At 41.3% G+C, this 26,079-nt stretch overlaps 1 protein-coding gene across 5 annotated transcripts in view; it reads left to right on the top strand.

Annotated features, from left to right (window-relative positions):
* The window catches only part of TPK1 (thiamin pyrophosphokinase 1), a 519,153-nt gene that overhangs the window by 367,503 nt on the left and 125,571 nt on the right, over positions 1-26,079 (top strand). The window contains exon 9 of one of the 5 annotated variants that reach the window (XM_075586752.1): positions 14,453-14,549. The exons of the other annotated variants lie outside the window; for them this stretch is intronic. Within the exon in view, the coding sequence (XP_075442867.1) occupies positions 14,453-14,454 (2 nt within the window). The 3' untranslated portion in view covers positions 14,455-14,549. Of the gene's footprint in view, positions 1-14,452; positions 14,550-26,079 lie in introns of those variants that run through there. 5 annotated transcript variants of the gene reach the window in all.

Here is a 26,079-nt window from a genome sequence, read left to right on the forward strand (position 1 = left end):
AAAAACGTCCGTACTAAGGAACTCTTAGAGAAAGGGAAAATTTTGGGTGAACTAGATACTAATGAGATTGAGTTCTTATTTAATCCATTCCCTACCATGGTCGTGTTTCACCATCTCCCAAAGATCCACAAGACATTGGTCTCTCCTCCAGGGAGGCCAATAGTCTCTAGCATTGGATCTTTGGGAGATGGTCTTTCACGGTACGTGGATCACTATCTACAACCCTTGGCAATTGCTCTTCCATCCAATATTTTGGATAGTGTTGATTTGATTAATCAGTTAGAAGGTTTCTCATGGAAACCAAACTTCATCTGGTTGTCTATGGATGTTACATCACTATATACTATCATTAGACATGACCTGGGGATGGCAGCTACAAGTTATTTTTTGGACTCTTCTGATTTATCACCAGCACAGGGGAGTTTTATTTTGGATTCTATTCACTTCTTATTAACACATAATTATTTTTTGTTTGATGGTGTTTACTATCTCCATACGCGTGGAACTGCTATGGGTACCAGCTTTGCCCCATCCTATGCAAATTTATTCATGGGATGGTGGGAGTCGTTCCACGTGTTTGGTGATAGGAACCCATTTAGGGATCACATTGTTTTTTACCGTCGTTTTATAGACGACCTTCTTTTTATTTGGGAGGGTGACACAAATACTATGTTATTGTTTACAGATTCACTTAATAATAATGATTATGGTTTAAAGTTCACATTTTCTTTTGATCACCATCACCTTAAATATTTACATTTATTATTATATATTGATCACTCGACTATTCACACAGATGTTTTTCGAAAAGGAAAATTCACGAAACACTTATTTAAGAGCTGATAGCTGCCACCCCAGGCCACTCATAAAGGAATACCAAAATAGCAGTTTATGAGACTTAAAAGAAACTGCTCTAAAGATGTTGACTTCCATAGGCAGTCAGATGACTTATATAATAGATTTTTGGCCAGGGTCATGACCCCCTTGATTTAAATAAAGCAAGGGGAGAAGTTGAAATGATGGAAAGGAGTGAATTGTTAAAAAGAAAATCATCAAAAAAGACATCTCAATTAGACAGCCCCTTGTTTATTACTCAGTTTAGTCGACAGGCACAAGAAGTGAGACAAATATTGAAAAAACATTGGAGCATTTTACTCCTTGATCCGGTCTTGGGACATAGTCTGCCACACAAACCCAAACTGGTCTTCAGAAAGGCCAAAACTATATCCAATTCACTCTGTCCTAGTTTATTCTCAGACCATTCACATAATAAGAGCCCTATCACTACAGGCTCATATAGATGTGGTTCATGTAAAATCTGCATTTATTAATTTCCAACCAAAACTTTTCAGAGTACATGTACTAAGGAAATTTTCAATATACGTAGTTTTATCAATTGTACGACTACTTTTGTGATCTACCTTCTCACCTGTGGGTGTGGGAAACAGTACGTGGGCCGGACTACATGAAGCCTCAAAATACGCATACTGGAGCAAATGAGGCTTATTAAGACAAAAGATCTCAATCATCCGGTTCCACTACACTGTGCCCACTGCCCACAGGGAGATGGTAGATTGATCAAAGTTTTTGGGATTGAGTCAGTTTTGTGTCATGAGAGAGGTGGTGACCGTACCAAGAGGCTTGATCAGTGTGAGGCCTTTTGGATATTCACTCTGAAAAACCAGGTTCCATTTGGACTTAATACAGATTGGGACCTGGGCCATTTTCTCTGACTTTTGCTAAATATCTTGTTATAAATCTTGCTAAAAATTTACTGCTAAAAATTTACTGCAAAAATTGCTGTAGAACTTGTTAAACAATTTGTCAAAAAATTTCTAAAAATTGGTTTACAAAAATTTGCTAAATTTTGTTAATTAATTGTTAAATAATCTGCTAAAAATCTACTAAAGGACCTTCCTAAAAAACTTCCTAAAAAACTTGATAAAAGATGTCATCTTCTGCTATAGATATTTCTTGAGGTGATTGAAGTTTTTTTAAGTAAATAATGTTATGTGGTAGACTACTAGTTTCTGAAACTATCATGTTTCTGTATTCAATTATTGGTTAGTGCTTTTTGTAATTGATACTTATTTAATCATCTTACAGATCTTTTCACATTCAAGTGTTCTTGCTTTTTTGTATTTAAAATTTACTCTTACCCCCTTTCCCTTGGACAAACTTAGGTTCACATATAACCATTAATTCCATATTTAAGAGTTTTTCCCCTTCTTTTTGACTTTAGGGTTAATTTTTGGTCAATGTGCTTGGTAATCTTAAGGGAAAGGGGGACAAAAGGTTAAGTAATATTTAATAATTATGTGAGAATCTGTTTTGTGCCCTCCTTATCTTGAAAATGTTATATGTGCAATTGTGCTATTTTTGCGATCTTTTGAATATTCATGTTATTTTAGGAGTTAATATATCATTTTCATAATCTTGATTAATAGCACTATATATACTTCTTTATGTTTTTAATCTTTAGTTTTAATTGTTTTCATTTTTTCTTTAATTTCTTTTTTTATCTATTATTATTATTATTATTAATGTTAGTCCTTTTGTAAAATGTTTGTTTTTTTTACACTTTTTTGTTTTTCTTTTTTGCACTAAGGTTTAGGGAGCCCTTCTTTGTCTTCATGGCCGTTTTTAATTGTTAAATGTCAGTTTAATCAAGTTGTAATTGTTTCCGAGTTCAGTGCACCAATCAGAGCGCACTGTCCTTTAGCTCATAAACACTGCATTGTATTTGCAGACATGTGAGGTCTAATAAAGTTTATTGTAATGACGCGATCCCAATGGCCAATTGGGACACGTCTGATAAGTGGTGCTATCTGATTGGCTGCGCTGTCCGTGACGTCACGCAATAGCGCGATCGGCGCTGTGTTATAAATTGGGGCTCTTAGGGTTGTTTTGTACACCTTGATAAAGGGCATTTTGCCTGAAACGCGTTGGTGGACCCCTGCTGCGGCTTAGGGGGGACCTTTTTGTCCACTTTTTTATGAAATAAATCTGTTCTTTTGCTATAAACCGTGAGCCTCCTTCTGTTACCCTGGGCAGTGCACTGCCTTATTTTTTCCACTTGTAATGTTTTTGGGTGGTCTCCGGAGCTGAACCCCATTAATTTCAGCTCCAGAGACCCCCTGCTTCCTGAAATATATACCTCCGTAGGGGGTGCCAGTAGCGGTTTTGCAGGTTTAAAGGTCCTAGTCATGAGGGCCAATAGGAAGCCTGTAACGGCTAACAAGGGATGATGTAACAGCTTCATATTGGCCCACGTGACGCGGGACATTCAAGCCACCCCACAGAGCCAGATGGAGCTGCTACCAGCTGGGGAAGCAGGGGCTCTCTGGAGCTGAAATGAACACAGTTCAGTTCTGGAGACCACCGTGGTTCAATCCTATAACTGCATATGATATACATTTTATGTTCTCAATTTTGTATTTTCTTAGTAAATCCTAGATTACTGAAGATCGACCAGCACATACTGCCACTTTGATGTTGAATTTTGTGAGCAAAAAAAATAAAAATAAACATTGCGTTGACAAAATAGTGAATGAGGAACAAGAAAGGTTGGGTTGACCAGACGTGAACACACCTAGAAATGTTGTGTTTTTTTTCTCCCTGTTCTCATTTTTGTGTTGAATTTATAATAACTTTTTATAATAGCAAATATATTTTTATGACAGTTAAGATAAATTGGAGTGAATTTACAGAGCATATTGCAAGCAACTTTTTATTGATTTCAACATAGTTGGTCATAAAAAGGAAGTTCAAAACCTAATAAATAAAAAAAAAAGTCCACAAACATTTGTTCTCACACTGCTCCTGGCAATAGGAAAATAAGGTGTTTTTCATCATTCTCAGCAAAGAAAAATGTGGGTGAGTTTATAAAATGTCAACTGTGGCGGCCATAGCATCATCTTCTGCTCCAAAGACTCTATACCAAATTGAGGGCTTAAAATGCTTCATATGCCTATCTATACATTGTTTAATTGTCAATTTTTGTGGGAGTTGCAATTCCATTCTGGGAGCAATTTTCGAAAATGAACATGCTACAGAAAAGCACTATTCTGAGCTGACTACAAAGACCTGGTTATAGTTTAGAAAATAGAGACACCAAAGCATTACTGTATGTACTAGAACTTGCACTCCACTCTCCCTGTCTCCAATATAGATACTAGACTACAGAGGGAGGTGAAGTGAAGTTACTGTAGACATAATTAATGAAAGTAATTCTAAACAAATAAAACTTCTGAAGTTACAGTATGTTGCTGTGGTTGGCGGTATTTTGTTAGCCCAGTGAAGTTTTTGTGAATAGGTAGTGCAGAGCACAGCTACAATAGCACTCCAGTTTGGACTGATGGAAACACAGCTACAGTGAGGAATAAGTGTATGACAGGTCAATAGCTAGTTTTAGTAAACCAACTTAACGTTTTAAAAGTCATGCTTACTAATACATAGTACAGTATATCATATTAATTTTCAATTGGATAATCACCCTCCCTCAGAACATGGGCTTCCCACTCCCTGTAATTCCCCACTCCCTGTAATTCCCCAAAACGCAATGCGATTTGGAAATCAAGTTAAAGTTCACTATCTGAGAAACATTCATACCGACATCCAGGAATTTAGTTCAAAATCAGGTAATGTGTTTTTTTCCCCAGGATGTTGCTAGTCTGTCGTAACCTATTTGAACTAGTTACATTAGAGAACTTTTGTATATTTTTTGGTCTTTCAACTCTCGACTCATCTGACTGGTTTTCTATTTAAAAAAAAGACCCAGAATGCTGAAAGGACAATTAAAAAGCCAGGACATGAGCAAAACTTCCCCTAATTAGAATTTCTCAGTATGTGTCACCTTTTTAGCCCAATTTAACCTAATAACTTTATTTATATGGCAGTTTTCTCCCAATGGGGCTCGGGAACAATTACAAAAAGGGAAAAAGAAAGAAAACATTTAAGGTTATAAAGGAGACCAAGCACACGGGAAGATACAATACAGGATGGGACGGTATTGTAGCTATTAAATGCCAGACAGTTTGTGGTTCATTTATTTGGCAGCTCTCTAGTCCCACATTGACCTATGACTCATACACATCCCATCCTTGCACACACAGGGCCTTATTCTATAAAGTCCTATAGCGCAAGTTCAGTGCTACTGCATGGGAAGTCCTATTGAATTCAATAAGACGTTTAAGCCTAGATCCAAAATGGGTGCTAAGCTTTAGCATGCAAGAGCTCCCATTCATATGAATAGGATAGGTGTGCTAAAGCTTAGTACTCTTTTGTGGATCTGGGCCTTAGGTCGCACTTATAGTGCTGGCGACGCGACCGATGCCATCACCACCAGCGAAAGTTATAATTTGTTTTTTAGCAACTGTCACCAGTGATGTCACTAAAAGGGGCGGGTCACACAATTTGATTGGTTTAGAGACAGTCACATGTGGCGATTGTCTCTAAAAAAATCAAATTTAGCCTGCTTCCAAATTTTCCGTCGCTCCGTCGCAAGCGCTTATAGCAAGTCAATTGATTTGTTTTGGAGCGACATTGCATCGCCATCGCAAGGCACTATAAGCGCAGCCTTAGTGTGGTAGCGCCAGCTGCGCTATCACACTTTTTAGGATATGTTTCTCAGTCCCACAAAGCATTTTCTTTTTTATTAGGTGTTCCAGAATTCTTGAAATTATAGCAACAATGAAACTACTCAAGCAGGCAGGCATCCATCACTATCTCAGAAACATGCACACCGACCCTCAAGACCTGTCCAAAGCTAGACAATGTTTCCTTTTCAAGTTTTTGGTGTAGTAAAAAATTGCCTTAGAAAAGGACAAAATGTTAGATTACAAAAAAATGTATCCATTATCTAAAAGAGAAGGTGAAAAGCCTTGGAGCTATTTTTGACAAAAGAATAATTGATTAGCTATTGTGAAAAACTGTTATTTCCAAATCCATCGGTTGAGACAAATTATAGCACTTCTCTTGAAAACCAATCTACAGATTGTAGTACAGGCCTTGGTCCACTCCAGACTGGATTATGCAAATTCTCTGTTGATGGGTCTCTAAAAATAATATCAAAGCCCTGCAATTGGTACAAAACGCCACATCCCGTCTTATAGCAGGCAAGGCAAGGAGAGACCACATCTTGCCAGAATTGGTCCTGGTTGTAGGTCTGGGATGGGTGTTCTCCCTAAATTCCTACTCGCATTCTAGTACAGAGTTTTTTGGTGAATAGCGTGTTAGAATTTTTTTTTAAATAAATAGGTTATGTGGGTGTGTAGAAGGAACAGAAGTTCAGATGAACCATAACTGTGTAATAGTCTAAGCATTGCTATTATATAATCCATTTGTAATATTCTGCAAAATAAAAAAGATAATAGCATAAGATCAGATACCACCGTCTACTGCATATCTGCATTTTGCTTTGTTACATTCACATTATATCACTACACAACACCATGATCTCCTCTAATATGCATCTTATTAAGAATATATATCAATCTTAAAAACAAAATCAACCCATGTCTACAACCGCTTACTCGTCACCTGTTCTCGAAAGGAAAGTAGATATGGAGGAAGATTTTCACAGCTTTTTTTTTTACTCTCTACTCTTTTTCTTTGATTACACTACTCTCTGGTTAAAAAACATTATACAGTGTGCTGTGTTTTCCATCATGTATAAAGTGCACAGTGGAGTTGAAGAATAAAGTGTACATAGCATATTGCTAGAAGGATGTGATCTGGGCATCAGTGAGCCCTAAAAGTAAGAGGTGTGTCAGGGCACCAGTGACCATATTGCATGTGTATGATCAACACGTTGCCATGATGCATGTGGGCAAAGGCGACATATTTTTCAAATGCCAAGATACGTTTATTTTCACAATGTTTCATATTCTTAGATTGTAAGCTCTTTGGGACAGAGACTCCCTTTCCTATTGTTACTTTTCGCATCTGAAGTGCTTATTCCCACTGTGTGTTATATTATTATGTCCCATGTATTACTGCTGTGAAGCGCTATGAACCTGGATGGTGATCCATAAATAAAGATAGACATACATTGTCTCCCCAAATCTTTCCCAGATTGCCTTTACTACCTCCTGCTTGCACCTAGATCAAGGGTTGCATGCTCATTCTGATACCTTGTTAAACTGTTACTATAGCAATCTCTGCTTGGTTGTTAAAAAATTGGTTTCTCCGTGGTACATCTTGTTGTTTAATAAGGCAGCTACATTCTCCCAATATCTTCACAGCAGGTTAGAATTTGTTTCTAACGTTATAGATATGGGAATGTAACAGAAGTGTGAACTACCTTCAATAAAAAAAAAAACCTGCATCTTGACAGTGCATCTAACCCTCCTAACTAAGCCCCTTGAGTGTCTACAGTGCAGCATGTCTTCTGGATGGCTGGCTTGCTTATTCCACAGACCCCTTTGTATAAATACCATACAGCTTCACTTCATCACATTTGACCACAATACCACTTTTGCTACTTTTCTTTTATGCACTGTTTTTGTTAACACAAGGGTGGGCACTTTGACTGGCGTTTTTGGTGTTCAGTTTGGAATTTTGAGAAGCCTAAAATAAACAGGAAAATACTAAAATAACATCATAAAGTATAAAAAATACTTGTAAAAAAGGTATAAAATCATAACAAAATATGGAAATTAAATAATATTAAGATGTAGCCGCCATTATTGCTCCCGCTGGGGCGTTGCAGCAGGACACAACGCACCAGCCGGAGGAGACGCCATTGAAAACTAATTAGCCGTGGGCAAAAAAGAGGCAGGACTAACACGTTATTGCACGGGTGCAATCACGCCGTCTATATCTGCAACTCAAAAAACGTTAAATATTTATAAAAGATATACCTATGCCAACCTATATACCCAAGACAGGTAACCTGACACGGTTAACCAAACTGGAACTGATTGACTGGTATACGGATACAGAGTAGAGACCGTCAAAAAGAGACTAAACACAAGTGCACTTGCACATTTGTGGTTATCGTGAAGCTTATCTTTGATGAAAGTGCTGTCCCTCATCTGCCTAGATGAATACACACCTAGAAGAGTACTCTGCCACACACACACTGTGCTCAAACGTGTTGCTTATTGTAACACGAGTACAGTTTTTGTGTGATGGAGCTCATTCTGATTACTGACCAAATACTGTATTATCATAATCATAAATCAGAGCCTGTGCGTATTTTATGCAGAAAAGAGATTGTTTAGCTGTGCAATCAGATGCATTTATTTTGTTGTAGGGGTTAAGAGTCCCCAACATTTTATAAGTATGACAAAGTAATTGAAGAGGATTTAGGAGTATGGCAGTGCTTTCTGCAGGTGTAATGGAAGATCGTGCTGGCAGAATTATGAGATAGTAAATGCTGAGTTGGAGCTGTTCACAGATGGGGCAAGTTCTTCAGGTTTTGCTGCCTTTTTGCAGGTGATTGGTGTGTGGCAGTTTGGCCACAAGGCTGGGTTGATATGTGCTAGACAAAAAAACTTGGTGCTGTTGAAGTTGTTTCTGAACATAGTGGCAGTGAAAATTTTGAGTGAAAGGATAGGAGGGTGTTGTTTTGGTCTCATAACATACATTCATGAGGTGGGTAATGATTAAAGGTCAATTGAAAATAGTGGAGTTAATTACTGTAATATTAACTATGATTTATCAAGGTTGTTGTCATTGCTCAATGATATTCGGTTAGTATGGTCAGAAACCATTGAGGATATTTTGGAGGAACACATGTAGCTAGATGGCGATTGATAGGAGTAGGAAGGAAGTAAATGCAGCAGTTTCTACATTTGTAAAGAAAGTGAGTGGCATTGTGGTGAGACATAAACAGCTGGAAGGGGATAATAGGAATTTTTAAAGAGAAGATGAAGTGCACTTGTCAGATATCGGGCTTGATATTTTTAATGTGGGTCTTGTAGATGGGATCGAGAAGGCATTGGCTATCGGCTTAAAATGGTCTCGCTTGTGGTGGGATATTACTTGCCAGCAGAAATTTGTGCAAGTGTTTACCTGGTTTAGGGGATAGCCTTGCGGCAGAAAAGGTCTGTCACGATCATGGTTAATTGAATTATTGAGGATGTTTGAAAAGCCAGATAGAACATGGGTTTAACAAACCAGAATTTATTTAGCCAGAGTGAACAGTAAAATCAGACAATACAGATGGAACTTTTGATTTGGGCCCTCTATTTTTGCGAGTCCCATACGGCATCTTCCCCAGTGCCGCGGAGTCCAAGCAACCAGACTAATGGCCCATTGGGATTAACACAGCGGACGCGCCTTCATTTGACTGGGAATCACGCTGTGTGAATCCTACCGGGCTGCACGTGTCTGTAAGAGACATGCACTTAGAGTGAGACTGAATCAGTCACTCTACCTGTGCGCCTCTAACAGGCGATTGAGGTGCTTTTATGTTATGTTAATAACATATTACTGTAGCATGGGGTCTCCGGAGCTGAATCGTTGTAATTTCAGGTCCGGGAACCCCCTGCCTCCTGAGTTAAAGGGCCCGTTATAGAGTGCCAGTATCCCTGCCATGTTTAAATTCTCCCGCATCACGGCCCACACGACCGAGAGATTTAAATAAATCTGTGCTAAATCTGATGTGCCATTACAGCCTGCTATGGACTGTCCTGCAGACTGTCCTTGATGTGCTCTAGAATTTCCCACAGACTCTGGGCCATAAGGAAAAGTTCCAGCTGCACGATACAGTACCAGGAAAATGGGGAACATCTACTCTTAGTAGATACAAGGTGTATCTTAGTAGATACAAGGTGCTTCCATAGCTAGCTTACCTCCTGGAGTCCTTTTAGTACCATAACAAAAAGTTTCTTTTCTGCAATTAGGTAGCTTACAAATGCTGTATGCATGCAGGTAACACGATCACACGGGTTGCATGTCTGATTATACGTACTCAAGAACACGAGGTCCCGAGACAAAGAGACAGTTATACCACTTACCAATTAGCAAAGGGACTAGGAATCCGGGGGACTGCAAAGGATTTTATTGAATATTGTTTTATATAAGAAATGTTAAATAAGGCCCGTAGAATTTTATTTAATTGACTAATATTTATTTACAATTTAGAAATACTCCATATAATAAAATGAACATCAGTTTAGATACAGCATAAATCACAACGTTCAGAATGTTTTAATCTAAATATGGAGATATACCCGCAGGTCGGAACCAAGGGGCCCAAATCACTGAGAATTGTGAGGTAGAGTCATTCAGATAGAGTTTTTCCATATAAACTATATGCCAGATCTTATTGTTTATTTTGTGTAGAGATGGAGGGACAGATTGTTTCCAATTCTTGGCGATTGCGCACCTATTGGCATTTAAAATTTGGGAAATAATTTTGGCTTCCTTTTTATTTTGGTTGTCCCTTGACTTCTCTAGCAATATATATAATGGATCATGGGAAACAGTGATCCCCAGGATCCCATATATTATGGCACACACTTCCCTCCATAGTGGTTGGATATTAGGGCATGACCAAAATACGTGCCGTATATTTCCCATTTCACCACAATTACGCAATTTTACCAGATTATATGTATCAATGTACTCCCTCCCCCCCTTCTTTTTTATGTTTCCCCTTCCTTAAATTCTGGAAAATTATTAATAAAAACTTAAATAGCAAAAAAAGAAATACTCTTTATAAATATAAATAACATTTTAATAAAAAATTCCACTTTATTCAATATACATTTATACGAAGAAGGTCCTCTGTGTAAGACCAAAATGTTGGTGTTTCTGTTGGACTTATTATTATTATTCTTTGTTCAACATACTACCTTGTGCTGTATCATCATTTCACCATGCCTTGGTTTAGGGTATGTACTGTATGTATGATAAAATTCACATATTCCACCATTATCCAAAACCAATACAGTACCAATGAACTGTAGGCAAATCCAGATTTAAATCAACACCAGAAAATGTTTAGAGGAAAATCTAAAACACCAGGCCACCATTTGACAGACCATTATATTATTATTATTATTAGCCTTTATTTGTAAAGCGACAACATATTCCGCTGTACGGTACCATGGGGATGGGAGTGACATTAATTTCATAAACTGGAGGACAGACAAGTGCAGAAGGTAATGAGGGCCCAAGATACAGAAGGTAATGAGGGCCCTGGTCCTGAGAAGTTGCAATCTAGAGGGACTATGATGTAATGTTGAAACAAAAAGGTAAAGTGGCTGCTCATTGTGGGGTGGAGTACACTGGCGACACAGTTTATTGCACTGCGGCCAGATCCGCAAGCCGGGAGATTTCCCGGTTTGCTAGTGGCTGCCCCTCGGCGTGCGCGCGGTCACGCGTCATCGGGAGCGTGCGCCCCCTGCACGCGCGTCCAGGGCTCCCCGAGGGAGCCCTGGTGTCCCGCGATGTGGGGGACGGCGGCAGGGGGTTCCGGGGGACCCGGCGGACCCGGCAGCGGGAGGGAGAGCGCCCCGATCGGAGGGCGCTCTTCCGCTGCTTCGGCGCGCGCCCGTCACCCTCCGGCGCGCGCCAGGCTACTGCTGCGGCCGAGAACGGGCAAATGCTCGAATAAACTCGGCCGCAGCAGTATGCCTCAGTATGGAGTATGGTTCAGCCACACCACTGGGTCCATTAAGGTTTGGGGGTGTAGATGTTAGGGGTGTAAATTAGTACGGAGTTTGGCCCAGCCACACAGCTAGTACCAATAGGCTTGGTAGGTGGATGTAAGGTGTATGCCACATAAGCTTTCTTAAAAAGGTGAGTCTTTAGAGAAATTTTGAATGTCTGAAACCCTTTTCTATTATTCAATCTCTTGGTCCCGACCAAACTCTTTCTCCTTCGAAAGTTGCCATGATCGAATATAGCCATGCACGATTCGTGCAGTGCCCAACGCCCGCCCCTCTTTCAGGAACACGGAGGTGTTCTAATAAAGCAATCATTTATGCCTAAGTCGTGTCTAATGGAATTCATCTACTCTTTTTGGTTTGGTGCTTCTCTGTAGATGTTGTACTTGTCAACGATATACTCATATATCTCAGATAGAGTTGCTCTCTTATCTGTCCCAACTTGAATGGTGCAATATATCATATAGATTCTGTATAAGCATAACTGCAAGCCGACCTTGTGTGGCAAGGAGTAAGTGCCATGTACCATGCAATGCACAAAAGTAATGACACAGGTTCTGTAAATGCATAGTGTTTTCTAATATAGTGTGAAACTGCAACAGGAGATATGTACAGTACTGTACATGGTAATTTGACAAGGACATGTGTACATTTATCTTCTCCACAGACACGTGTTTTAGAGACCGTACTGTACTGTAGCATTCAGAGTATCATAGGAAAGATATTGAATATGCCACCTGCCGGACACGCACTGAACTGCATAAACACAAATAATAATTCCGGCTGACAAACAAGGTCCATGTAGCAAAGTGTGGCCGCGGATGAGGTGCACACTATTTGGGGCCAATTATACATAAATCATGGTCCATCGGTATAGAATGAGAAGAGCAAAGGGCCAAGGATAGAGCCTTGTGGAAACTCAACAGAAAGAGGGAGTGAGGCGGAGGAGACACCAGAGAAGGAAACACAGAGCGGTAGGATTGGCAGGAATTGAACCAGGAGAGGGCTGCATCACAGAAGTCAATGGAGTGCAGCAGAAAGGGTGATCAAGAGTGTCGAAGGCAACAGAGAGATCCAGGAGAATTAGTAAGAAGAAACTCTTAGTCTTATCTGTGAGTAGGTTGTTGGCCACTTTTGTTATTGCTGTTTCGGTGGATTTGGCAGAGACAAAATGAGTCAAGCAGTTTTATACCAACCACTCCAATAGCTTTGAGGCAAAGGGGAAAAGAGAGATAGGACAGTAGTTAGACAGAGAGGCTTGCGGATACCCCCAGCCCCCCCCCCCCCCCCGCCCCGAAGAAGTGTCTCGTGACACGAAACGTACGTTGGGGTGCAGTGACATCACGCTCGTGGCATCCGCAAGCGGGACGGTGCTAGGAGAGGTGTAGCGTTTCAGCCCCAGCATGGGATACGGTTGTATACCTTGCATTTCAATTACAGCTGCTTGTTGCTATCTGCTGTGTCGGTTGTGTGGCGTGACTGCTCTCTCACGTGCACACATGAGTGTTGACTTTACATGCACGCTATGCTATGCTGGATGAGAAGTGTGTTTACCTTGCAGTCACGCTCTAAGTGGGTTATACCTTTGTGTACTCCAAGCCTATGTTTATGTATTTTCCCTAACACGAGGGGCTTTACATTAGACCATTAGGTCACCTGGTAGTTATATTAGAGGGATTATTATGTGTTTGGCACTGGCATTTACATTATACTAGTGTTTGCCGTATTGCTATTACTGTCCCCACTACTAGTTTTCTCCTTAGCACCCTCCCCATCTGGGGATTCATTCATTTTTATTCCTATTTTTAATTCACTGGTATATACGTTCACTTATTGTTTCAGCGTTGTTGATTATATTATTAAAGATTTATTATTTTCTGTTTTTAGCAGGCCAGACGTCCTGTTACCATTGTTCGCCCTTTAATTTGTGGTTGAGTGGTATACTTGAGGCTTCTCTGTGGATATTTACATCCCTAGACTATGTATTATTGCACCATGAGTGCTTGCTAAAAAGGGACTGATGTAACCGCATATACTGTCTTGTTTGCTTTCCAATCAAGCTTTCCAATCAATTTTCCCTATGCACCTGGTGTTTGTTTTGACTTTATGCGTTATAGGGAATTGAGCGTTATCATAATTACTGTTCACATATAGATATGTGTGGTAAGATTGATCTGTTACCATTTGTTGCTTTATAGTTAGGGAAAGTGCCCTACCCAGATATCATCTGTAGAATTGGCCATGATGAACCCATTCGTTCAGATACAAGGAAGCCTATGCCTAAAAGGGGTTTACAGATAGGAATTTTAGGGCATAGTCAGATCGGTCCAATCAGAAGGTCCATAGCTTACTCAGTCTGTGATACGTAACCCTGTTTTCTCTTTCTTTTACTTATAATAAGTGCATGTTTCTGTGTGCTCTGAGCAGTAGTTGCATGGATTATACACTGGCCTTAGAAGTGTGAAATGTCAATTGGAAAATCTGGTTAGTGTGACCTAGAAAAGTTATTTAAATTCCTTATTCTCTTAATAATAGCAATACCTACAACTTGAAAACTTGTAATAAATGAAAAGCACTCTATCCTGCTTCCGAAGTTGCCACGTACACACTGAAGAAGATCCTTCAGTTTATAGGAATGCTTTTTCCCATCACTCAACTTCACAGCATTAAAACCGTAAATCAGCTCATTCTGACAAGTAGAGAGACAAGTAGAAAATATAGAAATGATCCTCACATAGCTGAAGCCAATGAATCATTGGCCCTCTATACATATACTCCTTTTCATTTCACCTGTAAATATACTTTAATTGTTTTCTTATTTCATTGCCCAGAATCAGCCATAATAAATGTGATATGCCAAGGAGCCGAAAGATTTTCAAAAACAAAAAAAAAAAGGAGGGAGCTCGTAGGTGTTGAGTGAATTATTGCTTGTTGTTGAAGTCGACATCAAAAGCAAAAATCAAAAGTAAGTAAGTTCAAGGAAGAAGAGCGATCAATCACGTCCTTTCCATATATTTTGTTATATTCATTTATATATCATTGTAGCTGTCTGTCTATAACCCACAGTGTTATGAACAAATTGTTTTAGAGCATTAAATTCAGTAATGTAAAAGTGTAAACCTTTTTCAAAAGATTGTTTTAGAGAGAGGACAAAATAGCAGCTCTTACTGTGTCCGGTACCGGGGCAAGCTGCATGACAGTGACCACGGCTGCCCCAGCGTTGGAGGATTATTGCTGTGGAGGGTCCAATTCAGAAGCATAGTTCCCCCCCCCCGCAGCGACATCGTGGCGGACTCTGTCTCTGGAGATACAGCTTTTTGCCTTTTCAGCCGCAGCTCTGGAGACAGTGAGTCATGCTAGATCTGTAGATATTAAATATTATCATTTATTTGTATAAGAGTCAACATATTCCGCAGCGCAGTACGATGGGAGTACAGAGATTTGATCATTACATAGGTAGCGTTACATACACATGAGGACAAACATGCACAAACAGATACAAATAGGTAATGCTCTGGGAGCTTTACAATCTAGAGGGAGTAAGGGACAATGTTGATACAAAAAGGTAGAGTGGCTGCCCATTGTGGGATGGATTATACAGGCAGACCTCGCTTATCCGACGGAATGCGTCCCGCAAAACGGTTAACGGACCGTTGAATTGCGGGTCCATGTTAATCGGCGGCGGTTACCGCCGGATAAGCGGGTCCAGCGGACTGCCTTGTGCGACATCGGAAAAGGCATCGTCGGTTAGCGGGACGTCGGTAAGCGAGGACTCGCTGTTCATCCGGTTGGAGTATGGTCCAGCCTAACAGCTGATCCCATTAAGGTTTAAGGTTTATGCAGAACATTATACAGTTTATTAAAGGAAAAGATTAATAAAAGCACATTTTCCAAAATAGAATACCACAGGTTTCACTATTGGAAGGATGCATTAAGGGTGCAGGGGTTGTCATGTTAATATTTTTTATTAATACCTGTGATGGAAACACACAGGAATCAAAATGGTAAAAATCTTCCTCTGTTTTAATCCATGAACAGAGCAGGCACAAGCATAATGTGCTCTTCCAGGGCACACACCCTTTCCTCAGAACCTCTGTTGTCATATGTGTATCCCCTCTTTATTTCTCTAGATATACAACTACTACGGTGGGGGCCTGCGTCCACCTCCCCTAGACATGAATGAGACTGGCTGAGGTTAGACAATACAAGGTGACACGTGTCTTTTGGGGATAACAGCACTATACACACACACACACATATATACACACACACACACACACACACACACACCAGTTAGTGATGGGGTTCCCTGGAACAGGGAGGACTGGGGATCAAAGAAATATATGGGATTCACTATAAAGAAAGAAACCACTGGTATGAATCCAGAATCCTTTCTATGATGCAATATAGTGTATAATAGCAAAAAAACCTTTTGCGAGCCTTGACAATAATAGTCCTTAATAATAGTCCTTAGAGAATGCACTTTGATAAAGCCATTTTTGGCAAAACATGTCAGTGTAACCCATTTCTATTTGGCATAATAAATCGTTTTTTATTATGCCCCTTTTCGCTTTTTCAATTTTGTGGTGCAGCGTTTTTTGGCTTTATGCCTAATCCTTCTCCACACCAGTTAGTGGACCTCTGATCAGTTAACCCTGATTATAACATGTACACTTTAGTGCAATTATAGGTTTATGTATCAGGTTTCTAGTGTCCCACAAGGTCATTAATCAGTTCGATGTTTGTATATGGAGGGTTAGAGAGGCAGGCCTGTGCTTCGCAAAGGTAAAGATAGTGTGTGTGTGTGTGTACTGTATGTTCAAAAGGATACTGCAGGGTAGCAGGGCAATTCCCCGGATGCCTTTTCTTTGCAGACTACGCACGGACACCAGATCTTCAGCTTGGCAGGATAGTGTTGCCTCACTCTCTGAGGGGCTGTCCTTTCTTCCCTTCATGAATGGATGGGATTGATCTACCACAACACGGCGGCTCTGTCTCCTCCTCGGCTCCATAACAGGGACTCCTCACAGCTCTCCCCCTGCTGCAGCTCTGACCTCTCAACTCACATTCTGCCCCCTGTCTCTTGGCTCATCCTCCTGTGCATCATCATTCCTGATACCCAATCACATGAATCACTTTCTGGGTTCAAAGTCATTGGCCAGGGGGCCTGTCCATCATGACCTTGAGTATCCCTGAAAGGGAGGTTACATATAAAATATACAGTATTTCATTTTCAAATTTTTGATGCTGGTGTCTTATTTGTTGAGATTAAAGCATCCTGTCCAGAATTTAAATACTTGTTTTACTATATTTGGAGAGGTGGTCCCACACCGAGCTATTTTCAGCTCCAGGGGGGCCACAGTTTCTGAGACACTTAGTTTCTTTCCAATGCGGGTTTACTTTTTGGATTTTCAAAGATGGTTTTCTGTTTGGCCATTTTGAATTTCCAGGAGGGAATACAGTCACCGGGGCTTAGAATAGCGCTGTTCAGCTTCCATCCCGATTACTATAACAAAAGAATAGTAAAATAAAACAAGTAGCCAGGATTGCTGCTTTAACTCAAGCTTATTTCTTAGTGGATTGAATTGATGCAAAGAAAAAGGAAAAATATGATAAATACGGACATAAACTTTTAAGCAACCTATTATAATGTATGGGGCTTAACAACTCTTCCCCTCACTACTCCGATACTCTGTAAAAATGTGATTGCATTTTTTTCGGGTGTTTGGACAGTTTCATAGACAAAGCGGCATGTTCACACATTATTTTGTAAAGTGGTTACTGCAATAGCAGACTTTTTTGGGGTGGCAACCTGCAAATGCATAGAGGTTCTCAGTATTTACAGCATTAGCGAGTTTCGCCAAGATTTATGCGGATAGCGGCAACTATTGGAAATCTCTAAGGCAAATTTGACTAAAGTCTCCAAAATATTTGCAAAAGTTACAATTGATTCCTGTGTAAGATATTGGCATTAGGAAGGTCCAAAATGTGCCATTGTCACAATTGTTTACTTATGTTTTGCCCATGTCTGCTTAATAATATTAAACTGTGCAGTGCAGGTGTCAATGCTTTCTCCCTAAACACAAAAAGGGTCTATGTATCAAGCCCTAAAAAGTATCCCAAAGGTTTTTTCAGTGTCATGCAGATAAACATTGGCAACAATGCAATACCCTTTCTGGTGACATTTTGATGACTGCGTTGGTCTGCGCCTGGAGTTCTGGAGAAAGTGTAGTTAGGGCGGAGTTGCATTTACATTTGGACAGAGGCATATGTTGAGAAATATACGACTTGTTACTTTTCTTGCAGATTTTCTGCGCTTGTCTTCTCCATCACCTTAAAAGGATGTTTTTGGCGCAGACTATTAGGCAGCAGTATGTGTTATCAGAGAAATGTCCCAAATTGAACCACAATATAACTTCTCAAACATATGGTGCCCCACATGAAAACAATTGTTACTTTTTTTAAACACACAAGCGTCAGCTCAGACTTTTTAATGCATAGACCCCAAATGTTGCTTTAAAAATGGCCTTTTTAGAATATTGAAGGGTAACTTTTTTCCTCTTGCTTTTCACCAGGTTTCTAATTTGTTATCTTATGATACAGAATCTGAAGTTGGTGGCAAGATAGAAACCCTTCTGTGAATTTAGTTGCCCTTCGTGGATTGTCTTAATTCAAACAGTTCTGTGGGGAGTATGAATTTATAGGCCTACAAATAACAGGAATGGTGGAAAAAGCCCTTGAGGAACATTCAGCAGAGAACAGATTCAAAGCAGTCAAGGCTTCCCTAAATCTCCAGCAGTGAGAGTTTTAATACTTTACTCTTAGCGAATCTTTGTTTGTAACACAACTGAAGCAAATGTGTGAAATTACATATCTGCCTTTAGTAAAATCACACGTCAATATTTTTAGCCAATTGCTATATATATATTATATTTTTTGTCGAGTCTTGCAATGGAGAATTGCATGGTATTGATTTTATAATTTTCCATGCGCAACATACTGTATGTTTTATTTTGCTTTGCTATACACTGCAGCAGTGCTCAAACTGGGGGGCTCGCCCCCCAGGGTGGGCGGGAGATTTTTCTGGGGGGCCGCGGGCTGTTGCAGAGGTCCGGCGCTGTTTCGCCAGGCATTTAAATTAATGCTAGGGGATCGCATGAGGCCTCTGCAACAAAAAAAAAACTTACCGGGATTCAGACGCTGTGGCGCGTCTCCATGACAATGTGGCGTCAGATGACGCCGCGGGGTCATGTGACGACGTCACCGGCATTAGCAGGTCACGTGACCTGATGTCATGTGACCCCGTGACGCGACTGGAAGGTAGGAGGGGGGCGCAGCTTCGGCGCAGGCGCAGCTGGAAAAGTTTGCGCTCCCCTGCTATACAGTATGTTATGGGTAATGGAGAGAAAACTCCATAATTGTAATAAACTGATATTTTTGTGATGAACTGACATAGGTTATTTTAGGGATAGAAGTAGGTAGAGGGTTGCGTCGCGCCACCAAAATAATGAACAAGGTCGAGAAGGTGACTCAAGGAAAATGAAAAAAAAAATTTGATCATAAGAATGAGGTAAAAACAGGACAACATGTTTCGCGCGGCAAGCGCTTTGCCAAGGTCCCTGTTCCCACAACCCTCAACTCAGGGTATTTGAATATGCTGCAAACTCGGAAGTGAATTGGTCCTGCACTGTCAGAGCAGGCTAGACCAGGGGTGCACAAACTATTAGAGTTGCGCCCCCTTGCCTTCTCCCCCCGTGCTTGCACTCCCCTCACCTCTTGTGTCGGCACCAAATGACGCTCGGGGTCACATGACGTCACACCATCATTTGACGGCGCCTTGCCATGGTGACGGTCATGTGATGTGATGTTACATGGCATTGCGGTGTCATTTGATGCCGCGTTGCCATGGTGACGCATCATAGCCGCCTTCAGAATCAAGGTAAGTGGGTTGTAGAGGCCTCACGCAATCCCCCAGAATTTAATTTAAATGCCGTAGGGAAGAGCGCCGGACCTCTGCAACCACCTGCGCCCCCCTCACCCCCCAGAAAAATCTCCCACACCCCAGTTTGCGCACTGCTGGGCTAGACCAATCAGATGCCGGTTCATACGCCTACCCAAATACCAGCAATTAAGTTAGCTTCACATGTATACAGTGTGACAGTCCAAAGATGTTAGGCAGCTTTCTGCCCCGTTTTAGGTCAGAAAGTGCAGGAATAGTTAAAAATGATCCGTTCCACAGCTTCCCATTAACTCAGGCAGCTGGATGGAAAATCCAGACCACAGATTACAATGGCTCTAGTTCTCCCTCACCTGCTCTTCTAATCACATGCACAGGTATTTAGAGCAGAGAGGTTTTGCATTTCACTCTCTCTCCTTAGAGCCTGGAGGCTGGGGGTATCGCTGCTCCCCTGTTTCCAGTTTCGGGGTGGAAGGCCCCTCCAAGTATCACAGTACCAGAGGATTTGCCTGGACACTTGGGACCGAGTTCCCACCACGTACAGATAAGACAAAACAAATGGTTATTGCTGTTGCTAAAAGACTGCTGTATCTAGTGACCCTAAATGGGAGAGCATTGTTTTAAGCTGGGGAACCAGGTTAGTTGGCCAGCAGCTGTTAGAGAGACTTATTCTGATGTGTAGTTAGATCCCTGAAAGGGATAGGATTTTGTTTATATGATTTTGGTTTTATTTCTTAAAAATAACAGTGTGGGAAATACTGTAACACTGAAATGTGTGAACTGCTGAATGAAAGTATCTGAGTACCTCTAATCTACACTTGTTAAAGCTGCAGTACCTTACTTGGATGAAAATAAAGCATGCAGAAGCCTGATTTAAGCAGCATAATACTTTGCATGATCCTGTTTTTTGTATAAATAACCCTAGAAGACTGTGTCGGGAAGAACCCAGACAGACGTCAGCGCTACAAAAGAGGGGCGTTTGTCACATATGGTGGAGAATGCGGGTCGACACTAAAAAGTCTGTGGGTTTGCAAATAAATGCGGGGGTTTAAAATGGCCGCCCAGCTGAACTAAAGTACAGATGCTATGAGTGAAGTCTGTCCCACTGTGTATATCAGTTGTGCTTCTAGCATACACAGAGAATGTGCGAGGTATGGATGCAATAGCACCCTGAACCCAAACAGAAAACCAAAATGTTTTGCTGAAGAAAAAAAAAAATTGCATCTAGCAAGTGCTGTTTGTAAAGCTAATGCCTTTTGCTGAAGTGAGTGAATTTGCAACTAGCAAGTGCTGTATGTAAGTTGCTGAAGTGAGTGAAATTGCAGCTAGCAAATTGTCCCTGCCGGGTTTCTAAAATGGCCGACGTGAAATGTTTGTTTTGTAATGCACATAATCATGAAAAACAGTGTCCATTCAGGCCATACGATGATGACGACGACTCGTATGTGGCCCCGGGAAGAGAGCCGTACCTACAGATGAATTTAGTATGCTGGGCCTGTCGTGAAGTAGGTCACATGGAAGATGTGTGCCCCAAAATTTTCAAAGACAAACAGCTGCAAAAGCAAGCAACGCCCTGTGAGTGCAAGCAAGATGTGGAAGCTGATACCAGTGAGTGTGTTCCCAGGACCACTGATTTCTCTGGAGCGAATAAAGCAAAAAGAAAGAAGAAGATAAAGAAAACTGTTCCTCAAGTCACAGGGGAAGTGACCGAGCCACTTGAACCTGCGCTGTCAGGACATGCGTCAGAAAGGCACCGAGATGTGCTGCAGACCAGAGTGCCTGGCAGAATTGTCACGGGAACAGTGGCAAAGGAAAAGGAGGAGAAAAGGGAAGCTGAATCCTTGAACCAGGATAAAGAGGCTTTGGTTTCTGCACTCCAAGCTGCCTGCCATGATTATGAAGTCCTGCGGCAGGGATTGATGAAGGAGCGAGAATGTTGGAAGAAGGAACAAGAATCTAACAATAAGGTGCGAGAATGTTGGAACAAGGAGCGATAAGCGAACGCCGAGTTACAGAGGTGTATACTTCCAGCTTTACAAGAGCACGAGGCTTTGAAGAAAACAGAGTCTCTCTTACGGAGTGAGCTGGAAGAGGTGACGACTAGTCTGAAAAAGGCCAACACCGTAATTGCCACCATGGAGGAAAAACAGATTAAGTCTGACAAATCGATTGCTATCCTAAAACAGAAATACGGGAAGGCTCTGCAAGAGGTTCACGCGCTCAGCACAGAGGTGCAAAACTCACGCCTGGAGGGCCACGGTCTGAACACAGAGCTGGGAATATTGAAAGAAACCTATGAGAATGCCCTGAGTAATTTAGAGACTGTAAAGAGAGAGAATGTAATTCTGAAACAGAAAAATTCAGACTTGACTGACCAGATCAGTGAAGGTGATAAGAAGCTTCACCAAGCTGGAAAAGTGGAGAAGCAATTGATCCAGGAAAAGCTAGAAATACAGGAAGAGCTGCAGAAGCAGATGGCTGAGTGCGAGATACAGTGCGCCAAAAGGGAGGAGGTGTCCGTCCGTCAGGTGGTCTGCCTGACATTGCGCTATGAAAGCGAGATGGCCGATATCCACAAGCAGCTGGACCACGTGGCAAATGAGGGGGCCCGGCTGCTGCTGGAGCTGAACAAGACCCGAGAGGAGCACCTGCAGCTGCAGGTCAAAAATAGATAAAATGAAACAGAGTTAAACTTTGCTCTGAAACAAATGACAGACATGGAGTCGCAACTCAACTCCAAAGAAGTTGAATTAGCAGCCACACTGAGTGGAAAAAGAAATAAAGGACAGCAACAAAGACGCTACCAGGACATGGGAGAAGCTGCTAAAGTGGTTCAGTCGGGCTATCAATCCTACCTCGTAACCAAGCAAGCTGTACGTTCCTATACACTTAAAGTCAATGCCCTCACTGATGACAAAGAGGAAGGAGAAAGAATTGACTTTGATTGTGCTGCTGTTATTCCAGAAACAGATAGGCACCCTCCTGATAATATTCTCCCTGATCTGGGATTCAAAAATCCAGATCCTCAATTTCATTTACGTTGTCCAGAAGATTATCAAACTAGTGAACGCACCCAGGCCACCACAGAAGATGTTTTAGCCAAGTGGGTGGCAGTTCCTGAAAACACAAACTTGTTGACAGATCCTGATGACGTTGTTAATATGGACTACGTTTGTACAGAGGCAACTAGGTCTCCAAAACCCAAAGGCCTGGTAATGGCCCCAAAAGGGAAATCAAAGATTGAAAAGAAAAAGCAAACACGGCGCCTGAATAGTTCCACATCTCGCCACTCTGGACCACACTGTGGAGCCAAGGAGAATCCGGTCCGAGGGTCTCGTCAGTGGCTGAAGAAACAGTCCAGTCATTTGCAGGCTGCAGCGGGTGTTGAAATAAAGTCAGAGGGTGTAATGGACTGGAAGTCAAAAAAAAAAAAAAAAAGGAAAAATGTTTGGGAACTGACCGATTTTTATGTTATACGAGTGGACTATGTCACTACTACAGTATATGCTATACTATGCCTTTAGAAAAGCATTTTTGTAAATATCGCAATGTTGTATTTTTTTTTTCTCTTCATTGAAAATGTAGGTAAAACTACAAATTAATATACAGGGTTGATGGCCCTTAAGATTACAAGGCTGTAGTATAAGGAAAAAAATAGTGGTAGCTTACAATATAGAAAAAAAAATGCCCTTTCGGTTGGTAAATATATAATGAGGTTCATATTCTAGAGTAGAAAAACCCAGGGAGGTAATAGAAATTGTCTGGTTTTGTGAATATATTTAGCATATCCTGGGTTGTAAGAATGTGTGCTAGACACTTATTTTTCAAAATAGTTCCCTAATAGAGAGCAACACAATATGTTTGCCAAGTATAGTCTCTTATGACGAAACCTATTGTCCATAATTGCCGTGGAAAAAGTTCATATTCGTGTCATGTGAATACTTAATATTGTACTGAGGAGTTAGCTCAAGTATTTCAGGTAGGACGCTCACCCCAGTGAGGTCCATGGCCGCTCACCCCAGTAGGTGTGAGCTGGGGAGGGGGATATGTGACAGTCCAAAGATGTTAGGCAGCTTTCTGCCCCGTTTTAGGTCAGAAAGTGCAGGAATAGTTAAAAATGATCCGTTCCACAGCTTCCCATTAACTCAGGCAGCTGGATGGAAAATCCAGACCACAGATTACAATGGCTCTAGTTCTCCCTCACCTGCTCTTCTAATCACATGCACAGGTATTTAGAGCAGAGAGATTTTGCATTTCACTCTCTCTCCTTAGAGCCTGGAGGCTGGGGGTATCGCTGCTCCCCTGGTTCCAGTTTCGGGGTGGATGGCCCCTCCAAGTATCACAGTACCAGAGGATTTGCCTGGACACTTGGGACCGAGTTCCCACCACGAACAGATAAGACAAAACAAATGGTTATTGCTGTTGCTAAAAGACTGTGCTGTATCTAGTGACCCTAAATGAGAGAGCATTGTTTTAAGCTGGGGAACCAGGTTAGTTGGCCAGCAGCTGTTAGAGAGACTTATTCTGATGTGTAGTTAGATCCCTGAAAGGGATAGGATTTTGTTTATATGATTTTGGTTTTATTTCTTAAAAATAACAGTGTGGGAAATACTGTAACACTGAAATGTGTGAACTGCTGAATGAAAGTATCTGAGTACCTCTAATCTACACTTGTTAAAGCTGCAGTACCTTACTTGGATGAAAATAAAGCAGGCAGAAGCCTGAGTTAAGCAGCATAATACTTTGCATGATCCTGTTTTTTGTATAAATAACCCTAGAAGACTGTGTCGGGAAGAACCCAGACAGACGTCAGCGCTACAAAAGAGGGGCGTTTGTCACAACAGCTAAAAAGGGAAACAGACAAATTGCAACAATTTTAACATTTCAAGGTAAGTGAAATCACAACAATATTGTTACAGACTTCATAGTAACATTTGGTACAAACTTTCCTTTGCAAATGTATATTACTTCAAGTTTAAAAACAATTGAAAAGACTTGAGGAGTACACCTCCAGCACACAAAAAGATTGGAGAGAGTGATTTTGTCAAGCAATCTCATTCTACTGAAATCCACATAAACCAATTAAAGTATCATGTGTTTTAACTAAGTTAATACAATTCCTGCTTATACTATTGTGATTACATATAGTTACAACCATAAACAGAATATGTTTGATAACCTTGGACACCCACGGGGACCACCAGAAGACCCACAGGGACCCCCGGTGACCTGTGGGGACCACCCGAGGGCCCCCAGAAACCAATGGGAACCACCCAAGGGCCCCCAGACACCCAATGGAACCACCCGAGGGCCCCCAGACACACACATGGACCACCTGTGGACCCCTTGTGCGGTCCCCGGACACCCACGCGGACCACCTGGAGGCCCACGGACACCTGAGGACTGTGATGAATCCTTTGTTAAAATAAATAAATAATGGTTTTATGTGGGGGTACAGCGGGTGGGTGGTTGTGTATTGTTGATTATTACATATTGTAAGGTTTATTGGGGGCAGAGGGGTGAATGAAGGGCCAGGTTCCTGCTTTAATCACCCCCTCTGCCCTCAATAAAGCTACTATTGTGCCGTATTCGTATATTCGATATTCGCTAAGGTAACAAAGCTGCTTTAATATAATTTTTATTATTAGTGTACGTGAGCAGGGGGTCTCCGGAGCAGAACTGCATTGATTTGAGGTTTGGGGGCCGCCTGCTTCACGAGATACAGGCCCCGTTATGGGGTGCCGGTATCTACTATGCATTGAAATGTCCCGCGTCACGTGACTGCATTTAAAAAAAAAAATTCGGGTGAGATTTGTGCAGAGAGAGGCGTCTCTCTCTGCAGCAGATAACTCGCCGGGTGAGCCCTTTTCAGAGGGTCGATCATCTTGTCGCCGCCTACTCGCCATTTTTGCAAATGTTGTTATCACTGGTATTCGGGGATTTCTGCATACCGTGATAGCAACGCTGTAAAAAATGGCGATTTCCAAATCCTGGCAATTTTTTCTATCGGGGCTTAGTGCATAGGCTCCACAGTCTTTATAAATGATGACATTTCAAGCAAATTAGGGAAACGTATGTGTAAGATTTATAAAAATATGTGTTGCTTTTTACAATAACAGAAAGGACAAAAATTTGGGGAGAACAATACAATCTTATTCCAGCAACATGCCTCGGCTATCTCTCATACAGTTCCACCTGTAAGATAATCAAGAAGAAATCCACGTATTACTTAAACACTATGCTGCTTTGTCAGAACACAACTGCGCATGCGTGCTCTATGTATACTCCATAGAATGCATATATGTTCCATTTTAATTTGTGTACTCTAAATTTACTGGATGGAAGGCATACTGTGTTTCATCAAATTAATATGCATGCATGCAGGAGCTACAACGCAAAGAGATGGAGAAAAGGCAGTTGTTACCTTAATTATCCAATAGGGATGTTTTGTATTTCTGGATGTGGTTTGTACACGAACAAGTGTCTGACGTTCTTGAATTC

The sequence above is a fragment of the Ascaphus truei genome, chromosome 2 (genome assembly GCF_040206685.1).
Source record: "Ascaphus truei isolate aAscTru1 chromosome 2, aAscTru1.hap1, whole genome shotgun sequence".
In the NCBI taxonomy this organism is placed as follows: domain Eukaryota; kingdom Metazoa; phylum Chordata; class Amphibia; order Anura; family Ascaphidae; genus Ascaphus; species Ascaphus truei.